The following is a 10,329-nucleotide window of genomic DNA, read 5'->3' on the forward strand; positions in this document are numbered from 1 at the left end:
AAATATTTCGTTCCATTTATTTAGAAATGTTTTTCCGTTACCAAATCTTTTTTGCGTGTTCTGTAAAGAAAAAAATGTTAACATTTTTTTAAAAATATATATTAATATGCATGTACATCTTAGCATCCTGAGCGTACACGATATGTCAATATATATATGTACATAGAATATTTTATATATAATACCGACAAGGGATCATTGATCCCGACAGCAACTGATTATGAAAAACAATTATTCTATAAATATTAAAAAATAATCGGTACTCACTCCTATTATTCTGTATACTCATATCAGGAAAAAATCACAGGGAACAAGTACTGAGAAATAAATATGCGGTTCATAGTCATTTAATTTCGGAAAAAAATGCAATTATGAAATTTAGTAGAAGAATTTAGAGTAGACGATGGAGCTAGACTGCTGGTGTTGGTGATTTATTGGTGATTTTTTGGGTGCTGCGATTTGACCTAGTTTCTGTTCCCGAATTTTTGTTTGTTTTGCCTGCCCGCGGGAAATGTTTGCTTGTGTGCCTGTGCATACTTGTCTGATAGCAGCAATAAATTTCCTACCTCACTCAACGCAGCGCTCAGTTGTCTAGGGCCTACCTCCTCCCCCAAATTTCCTTGGCACCCACGCGAGAGCGTTCACCCACTCTCTCCCAAATGCCCTAGCTCCATTTCTCTCTCTTCATCTCGCTGCCTCTCACTCTTTCACATATCGCTCGGAAAAGTGAAAGTATTGAATAGTTGTGCGTAGGCCCTTTGTCTGTTTGTCATCTGTAACATTGCGTCTTATCACACGCTCGAAAATGTTGCGACTTGCACTGAGCAACTGCCGATTGCTCATACGACCTGTGGTCGGCTCAGAGCGTAAAATCGAAAAGATGTCGCAGTGCGCATGTCCGAAAAGCGGAAAAACGGAGAGAGTTTTCCACAGACAATGCTGCCAGATAAATGCTTATGTGAAAAATGTCAAATATCATTTATTCAATTACTCAAAAATCAGACAATTATTCAAAAAATATATATTACATTCTGTAATAATATTCAAACGATTTTTAATATTAGTTAAACATTGCGAGCCTTATTCAGATGTGGAAAGTTTAGCATGGAGGAAAACAGTGGCAACGCCAATTTGGGAAATTTGGTATGTTTTACAACTGATTGTTTTTGGTCGCGGATTGCTCAACTCTTGTGTGTCTGTCTGTGTGTGTTTGTGTGTGTGTGTGCAATCCTCACAATGGCACACCAAATATTTTGTTGTATATACGCTTTTCGGCTCTCGAGCAGAAACGTTGTCGTAGCTGCCTTTCAATTTGCTTGGCACGTCGCGCGTAAAAACTTGCTCGATAAATACGCGAAGCTATATGTTTTAACATATATGTATACATATATAAATGTATATAGAACGTTGTGTGTAAACATGAAATTGTTATAAATAAATGCAATAAGCTATAATTGATTAGATACGGTGCGGAAATTGGCGGTTCAAGTTTATAGGTTTTTGGAAAACAGCTAAAGGCATTGTTTCAATATACCAACTATAAAATTTGCTGCCAAAAACTGGGGTAAGTTTTTCTCTGGCTGTGCAATTGGCAGCCGCAATCATAATAAATGCGTTTAATATAAACATAAGCGAGCAATTGGCAATCATAAATTGTGTATCCATTAAATATATCTATATATACAGATATACACGGAGACACAAGTGCCGTTCGAAATGGAAGCAAGCGAGAGTTTCCTTTTTTTCCTTTTCTTTCTGTATGTGTGTGACTGGCTCAGTGTGTATTTGTTTTTGTCTCTGTCGGGGTGTGTGTGCTTTTGTGTATTTGCGTGTATGTATGTGTGTGTGTGTGTGTAGAAAACTCGTTCAGTGTGTCAGTGTTTCAGGCAGTGACAAGAACAACATCAGCTGAGATCGCACATCGCATCGCTTCGCATCGCATCGCGCATACGCCGCGTTGTCAATTGTTACTGTTTCTGTTGTTTTTCTGCCCATTTGGTTTGCATCGCCCTTGGCACCAGTTGCCCCCTTGTCGCAGTCACTGCCAGCTGCCAGCGACCCCAATCCCCGAAGCAAATCCTAACGGCCATCGTCGCGCACTTGATATTGGCTATTGGCCTAGCCAGTTACACCCGCATCAGTCATCACCTCCCAATCCACTCGCTCCCTTCCTGCGCATTGCAATTCATTCGCTGCTGGCGTTGACTTTTTTGTTGCGTTTGTATTTGGCGCCGTTGCAAATGAAAATTTGTTCATTTGCTTTATTTCGCTTATTGTTTCAGCAAGAACGTGCTCCACTTTCAGCCCAATCCACCCGCCAACCCACTCAAAATGCACCCCATGCTGAACATGGAACATGTTGCGTAGGGTTTGCTTTCAATAGGGTGAGTTATTCGGTTTTCGTTTTCCATTTGTCGTTTTTCCTTATGCCATGTTTTGTTTGCCTTTTCGGGTGGGCGATTCGGTGCGATTCTTTTGTTAGCGCCAGATGAAAGTTTTTGGCCAAAAACTCAATTTGTTTTTGCTGTTTTTTTTATATTCATTTTAATTATTTTACCCGAATATTTAAGTATTTTTCATTGATTAATTTTTTTGTATTTTCGTATGTTTGCTTCAATTGGGGCTAATTTAGCTAATGACTCAATTGGAACACCCGCAGCGCATAAGTTCTTGACTGATTGAACTGACACATACCACTGACGTCTTCTGTTGTTTCGGATGCTTTTGTTTTGGTTTTAGGCTGGCTCTTTAATTTCTGAATTTTTGGCACACGGCCAGCAGTGATAGCAAGACAACTTTTGCCTGAACTTGCAGCTCGTATTTTTTTTTTTTTTTGGTTTGCTGTTCTGGAATCTGATTACTCATCGTTGTCGAAAATGCAGCAGAGTAATATTGTTGTCTTTATTGGTGGGCCGAGTGACTCTAGAGTGATTATGTATTGTGGACTGGATATGTAAGCGTGTGTGTGCCAGACGGCTCTCCATGATGTCATTGTGAAATCCTGTCGTAGTCGGTGTATATTTTGAACTGCGGCGTTGTTATCTGTTATGAGTCAGCCGGATTGACTTTGTAGGTGCCACCGAGTCGCAGTTGTGACCATTGCAAATCAAATTACCGCATGCAATAGCATTTTGCAGGCTTCAAAGAAGAAAACAAAGTCGTCATATACGGTTCAACTGAGTTATCTCATTTGTGTTGCATAGAGTCATAAATATAATATATATGAAATACAAAGGTAAATCAAGCAATTCAGTTTGAATAATTTTTTCTAGTGTCGCACCACGTATTTGCTGACAAATTAACTTCCCCTTTTCTTCGAATTTAAATATTATATTTATAGAACTCTGAGCTTATGCACGTGCTGAACTTTTTTAATGTTACGTAGTTTTGGGGAGATTCTCTTAATCTATTTTGTTGTACAATTAAGACACATTTGAATGTAACTTTTTTATAAATAGAGTTGTTTGCAAGTTTCCTAAGTTTTTACTTTCTCTTTGGAATTCTTGTATTTTTTATAACAACAGCGTGCATTAGCTATACAATTCTGCTGTCATTAATTTACATTCGCTTTTTATTTTTGGCAATATTCGAATGCAACTTTGTTATAAATAGAGAACTCTGGGCCATCGCACTCGGCCAGAATATGCTGAACTTTTCTGGCTGGCCAAGTGTTTTATTTTTGGGACTATTGGACGCCAAATTCTCTGGCTCCCAGTGCGCAGAGTACAGGTACATAGACACTCTCATTGATCATTAGGTCGGTTTTCGAAATTTGCTACGCATTTTCCAAGCGTATTTTTCTTGCCCAATGTTTTGGTTGTTTTTCGCTTTGTTTGTTTGTTTATTTGCTTTTGTAGCGGCTGTTACTTAGAAATACTTGAGAATTTATTTACGCTTTGCCGCCTTGTCCATAATTATGTTTAATTAAACTAATTAAATGGCTTTTCATCTGTAGCAGCTGTTCAGCTGATTGTGTGTTGTTGTTTTTTTGTCGCGCTTTGCTAATTAATTTTCTTTATGAATACAAATATTTGAACTGTTCATTTTGTCAGCAAATTACGATCGTAAACGGGTTTTAATGCTTAACATCTGCTGGCATTTTACATGTACCCCCCATAAGAGGAAGGAAATGCTGCTGCTGAATTGCTGCCTGCCCACAAAGCTTGCCACTCAGTTGGGCGTTGCTTTTGCGCCCAGTGTCAAGGTAGTGCGTGAGCTTAACAAAGCGGCTTTTAACTGTTAACTGTTTCGGATCGGCTTCCGCGGAATCGAAACGGTGACGACTCATTAGCATGCAGCGCATTTCCAACAGCCCCATCGTCATAATACACATATGAGTAAACATAACTAGAGATGAATTAACATGGCGAGGGCTGCTCGACGAGCATTTAGTGTGAGTCATTATACAAATTTGAGCTTATATATGAATGATTGAGCACAAATACTATGACTGCCAGACAACTTGCTTTAAAGAAATAATTTGGCTGCGTGCGTATTAATATTTGCAGACAAAGCTAATAAGTTAATTGGGTAGAACTTTTAGCTACCAGCTTAAATAAGTCTGTTAGAAAGGGCAATAAGAGTTGTACATTTAAAACTAATTGGAATACTATACACTTATAAATATAACAATATATTTGTGTGAAGTTAAATACTACTTTTAAATGTACCATCATCTAATAGATTTGTGACCTTATCGCAATTGGGTCACCAACTTGTAGCGCTACTCTCGTTTATGTGTGTATTTAAACTTAGGCAGATGCAGCTCTGAAGCGGCCTTGGCTGCTTATACTTATGCTCTTTTGTGGGATTTGTTACTTTTGAGTCTTCGACTTTGCTTCAGATTGCTCTGCATATTGTATAGATCTACATTCTGTTGTACTACTTATCAATAAAATACGTAATTCGTGCGCAAACAGAACGCCACGACAACAATAACAGCTGTCAAAATATCAGCGAGACAGTCACCCACACCGTAACCTATGCCCAGAATCAAAGCCACGCCCAGCACCATCACGCACACAGCCACAGATTTATGCCCACATACACCCACAACCCTCATACCCAGATCCCTATGCGAAGGCCTCTGCTCTGCAATCGGTTTGCTAATTTCAAAATCAAACATTGATTGTGTCTGTCACAAACATATATTTTTTTTATTTATTTGCCGTTGGTTGTTTGTTGAATAAATTAAATTGATAATTGAGTTGTCGACTTCCAAACCGAAGTATTCGAGCGCATTTCCGTTGCGGCTCTACGAATGAACTTATCTCTTGGTTCTTGTTATTTCAGAAACATTGCTATCACGTTTTGCAACTCGAGAGAGTTGCAGTTAAGAGTGTAGCAAAATGGAAATGCTTAGGATTATGTTTAATTTATAAAAAATATGAAATAAAAATATGTACAGTATAATAAATTGAACTGCAGCTTAACTAATACATCTATTTTCAGTTACTTAATCATGTGTAGCTCGATAAACATAAGAGTGCGTTTGAAAAAGAAAGTTCTCTTATATTAAATATAAAAATAGAAATTATAAAAATTATAATCTAATAGAGCTTAGTCATATCATCTAATCAAATTATGAATTATGTTAAAGCCAAATTTCGTTCGTTAAATTCGCCGTCATCAATCGCGTCGTCGTCGACGTTGTCGCCAGCAACGGCGTCGCCGTCTGCGTTTGCCGGCCAAGCATCAGTCGAAGTTCTTAACTTGCCGCGTGCGGTTCGCACTCCAAACACAAAAAAAAAAAAAATCGAACCGAATAGTGCAAAAATAAGCTTAGATACAATAATACGATTTTACAAGAGTTAATACTAAATATGTTTCGAATAGATAAACACATACACATGTATCTAAAGTCAGTGGCAAACGAAATTAAGTCACGTTTGATTGATTGATAGCAAGAGCCTTCGATAGTGATAAGCGACAAATAAACACAACAACAAATAAACAATAAAATGTAAGCAGTGCAAACATTGATAGCTAGACCTGTGTGCTGTAAAGTTCAAGTACATGCGTGCCATGCAATTAATTTTGAATCACTTTCGAAGTGGTTATCATCTCGCACCACCTCATCCCACACCGACGAATAGAATACCATAAACCGACCACGCCATGTGGCAGGTTAACGCACGGGGAGGGTTTGCTATAAACAAAGGCAACCGCTTCAGATTATGACTATGAGACTGATGTTAATTCAATGCATTGTGATCCGCATAAAAATAGTCTGTGGTCAGCAGCTGTGCGCTGATTGATGGGACGTCGACGGGGTCGGGGCGTTAGCTGCTGCAGATAAAGACGCGTCGTGAAAAACGCGCTAAACGCCATAAATTTATTTGCATACGATAATTTCTTTATGGCACACACACTCAACTGGATGCGCCTGCTCGTGTAATACATACATATGTATTTGCTGTGGAGCAAATGTTTACGATATATTCCCCCCCAACCCCCGTCACCCTGCAGAATTGCTCGAGTTAGTCACAGTGGAATGAGTGTGGGGAGTAGGGCAGTGTTTTCGATTTCGACATTCGTCTCGGCATCAACATTTTGTCTTCCTTACAACTGTTCAAATATTGCTGTTTTTTTTATATAATTTTTTTTCTGTACTTTAATAATATTTGAACATTATTTTTTTTTTTTTCGCTTTCGCCAACTTCTTTACAATAGTGGCGTGCCATAATTAATTTTGTTTGCATTGTACTTATGGCAGTAATAACAACAACAGTACACACCAAGCGAATGTGAATCAATCGGTGATAAAATTGTGGACTAAGACTCGTTAGGGTTTGGGTCTACCAGAGTTCTATAGGGTACACAATGCGGTAATTGTAGTGTGGCAGCAGAGGTCTACTAATCAGATACCTACATATGGGTATTTAAGACAGTTTTAAGGAACTCTATGATTTTCTTAAACAGCCAACAACTTTTTGCTATAACACGAGAAATTAAATAAAATTGATCACTTTAAGAATAAGATTTTCTTAAACCACACTCATTTTTCCAGTGGCTATCTTTTAAATAAACTTCTTTAGGCAAGATGCTACATTAGCAAGTTTATTTTTAACAGTCAATCAAAAGTAATAAAGACTTTGTTTCCAAATCTATATTAGGTTAACTTAAGCGTTAGACACACTTGGCATCTAATAATAAATCGATTTAGTTTTATATGACATAATCTATCAGTTCTATATTAATACATGGGTTGACCATATCCGATGGTTTCGCTATAGCTTTGTAGTTGAGACTAGTGAAAATGAGGCAGGGTTCTACATTTGTGTAGTGAGACTGCTGATGATGGGTCTGTTTATCTGACACTATCAATGGTTTTTTCGGGGACATTATACAATTTATGGGGTGTCACGCGCTTTGGTGGATCGGACACATTGCGATTTGGTAGAGCGCGATTGTGGGCCATATGATTTATGGGCATTCGATGATGAATTGCAACCAAGTTGCTGGCAATCAAACGATTCAATGTTTGAAATCAATTGATCCCTGTCCAAAAATTATGAACGCATCTCTTAAGTCACATTCGTTGAATGACTTAATTTATAGTCACGTGAAAAAATCAGCAATTATGCTCATAAAGCGAAATTAAACGATTTGTGAGTGCTCAAGCACAGCAATTGAAAGATAAAGCCAAAGTGATAAAGTAAAGGTGGGGGAAGCACACATAATGTTAACACTCATATTGGTACAAACGCGTGTTGCTTAATATGGTGAAATATTGAATGATAGAGCTGACTAATTGAAAAATCAAAGGGATGTTTTATCGTTAAATATAAGGTGCTTTCCTTGTCGATACAAGTTTAGTACTCATTTTGTTGTCTTAACAGAAAGAGTAAGTAATACTTATGCTTGGCTTATCTACAGTGTAAGTTTGTGTTATATTGTGGTAGCTACAATCAATTTTGTTAAAAAATATTGTTCGTAGATAAGCGCGAATGTCTATTATAGTGTCAAGCAGAAGCTAATTAACATAGATAAGAAATTATCACAGATAATATTACGATTCCTTCTCCTTATCTATATGTGCGTGGGAATGATTTTATTGCAAATACAATTGGCTATTTAAAATTTCATATTGCTGATAGTAGTCACGTTGAATTGTTAACTCTATTAATGATGGTTAAACTAATTTCATTTTCTTCTATTTACATTTGCAGTTGCCCAACAAACGACCTGGCAACAAGAATCGCCAGAGACGCTTACCCAGCCGCTTGGAGCAGCAGCTGACCAAGCGGGAGCGCACCACAAAGTTGCCGCTAGTTGGCGCTTTGGTGCACAAGGCGCTGCAAGCACGCGAAGCGGAAGCAGAAACTAAAGCCTCTACTACGAAGATACCACAGCAGCCAGACACAAACAACCAAGACAACAACAGCAACAGTAACAACAACAACAACGACCCCACATACGGCAAGGAGAGTTTAAACTGTAGCATGGTTCTGCCGTTCGGTCTGGGCCCCGATGGCCACCATGTGGATGCCATACAGAGCGCACCGGCGCCAAGTGCACCACCCGCTCATATGGTGGTGCCCCCACTCTATTCACGGGGCCAGACAAACATATACACCGGTGTGCCCATCATTGTGAATCCCTACATCGATTTCATTGTCGTCAATGGCGATGATCGTTATATGATACGCTGTGAGCGAAAATCGGTGCTTGAACGCAGCGTCGAGTTGGCCAAATTAATACATGCCGGCCCGAACAGTGGCCGTAAGAGCGACAACCACTTTCAGATATCCAATGTGGATAAGAACGATTTTGAGCTAATCGTGCGCTATATGGAAAAGCATTTTATACCCTATCGTGATCACAAGCATCTGCTGAAGATACTCGAACTGGCGGATCGCTTCAATGTGCCCGATTTGGTGAGTTACAAGAAAATCTCACAAGACACAACACAAATATAAAATGTATTTCAATTGAAATCTGTTCTTTCTTTGTAATTATTTTATACACAGATCAATAAGTATATTTGTGCTCTTTTTCCCTGTCATTCGCACAGATAATTTATTGTATTCGTGAACTTGATCTCAGCATTTCGAGTGCGACCGCATTGGACATATTCAAGGCGCTGTGGTTCTACCAGGGCATTGCGCTGACCAATCAGCACCAGACGGTGATCACCACTCAAGAGACTGCACAACAGTTGGCTCGCAAGCAGGCGACCAAGGCGAAGGCGGCCAAACAATTGGCCGCCGCTCAGGCGGCCCAGACGAACGAGAATGGTGCCGATGGAGATGCCGCTCAGGTGAATCTCATACCCAATCCGAATCCGTTTACCACCGAGGACTATGGTGTGGCGCTGCTGCACAACACCCTACAGCTGATCGATATGCATGCCGAGCTGCTGCTCTCCATGTCGGCGATCAATGAGCTGCGCTTCGAGGAGCTCGAGACGCTGGCCAAGCGTGACACGCTCCAGTTGCGCTCCGAGTTGACCCTCTTCGAGTGCCTGGCCAACTGGAGTCTGGCGGAGTGTGCGCGCAAGAATCTCGATGGTACGCTCGACAATCGCCGCATGGTGCTCGGTCCGCTGTGCTTAACGCCGCGCTATCTTTGCATGACTGCCACAGAATTTCGACGCTGTTGCGAACGCATCGAAATGCTGCCGCCGCTGGAGACATCCCTAGTCAGCGATGCCCTCGAGGGTGAGTTAATCAACATCAATTTGCACGATTGAATAAACTTGAAATGTGTCTAAAATGTGTTTCATGCAGGCAAAAAGCTAAAGAACCTCACGGACCAGCAAACGGAACTGCTGGAGAAGTTTCGCACACCACGCGCCGAATACGCCCGCATGCCTGTGTATCTGAGCGACCGGAGCAGTCCAAAGAACTATCCAAAGAAGATGCGGTTGGCCCACGAGGGTCGAGCCACCGAGGAGGGCTGCTGGGAGAAGGTGGGCATTAACTGCCTGCGCGTGTTTGTCTGCATTTTCGATTGATCCGATGGCGATGATCCCACATAGACTTGTTGCATTAACGAATATTAGCGCTTATGAATTACATATATACATACATATACACACACACATATATATATATACATATAAATATACATATATATATATATATATATATATATATATATATCTATATAGAGTTATTGAATATGATTGTTAGTCTTATGGGCAATACGTTTACACAGTTACCAAAATGCTAGCCTAGGCTGGCAGTGATTTTATAGCATCTGTTTCTAACATACGATATATACTATATAATATATATAGAGTATATATAATATATAGTGTTAAATATATAGCGAATGTAGGTTTAATTGTCATCGCCAACAGATTGATTGGGTTTTTGTATTTAC

At 39.7% G+C, this 10,329-nt stretch overlaps 1 protein-coding gene across 2 annotated transcripts; it reads left to right on the forward strand.

Moving 5' to 3' along the window:
• Nucleotides 1-1,071: 1,071 nt before the first annotated feature.
• On the forward strand, nucleotides 1,072-10,049 carry LOC6571814. 2 transcript variants are annotated; one of them, XM_043215516.1, is made up of 4 exons: nucleotides 1,072-1,143; nucleotides 8,172-8,879; nucleotides 9,017-9,662; nucleotides 9,732-10,049. In XM_043215516.1, exons 1-4 carry the CDS (start codon nucleotides 1,105-1,107, stop codon nucleotides 9,956-9,958), a joined length of 1,620 nt encoding a protein of 539 aa, XP_043071451.1. In that variant the 5' UTR covers nucleotides 1,072-1,104; the 3' UTR covers nucleotides 9,959-10,049. The 2 variants fall into 2 exon arrangements, with proteins under 2 accessions (XP_043071451.1, XP_043071452.1); XM_043215517.1 differs by lacking the exon at nucleotides 1,072-1,143 and adding an exon at nucleotides 7,829-7,879.
• The last annotated feature ends 280 nt before the right edge of the window (nucleotides 10,050-10,329 follow it).

The sequence above is a fragment of the Drosophila grimshawi genome, unplaced genomic scaffold, assembly GCF_018153295.1.
Source record: "Drosophila grimshawi isolate 15287-2541.00 unplaced genomic scaffold, ASM1815329v1 contig_44, whole genome shotgun sequence".
NCBI classification, from domain to species: domain Eukaryota; kingdom Metazoa; phylum Arthropoda; class Insecta; order Diptera; family Drosophilidae; genus Drosophila; species Drosophila grimshawi.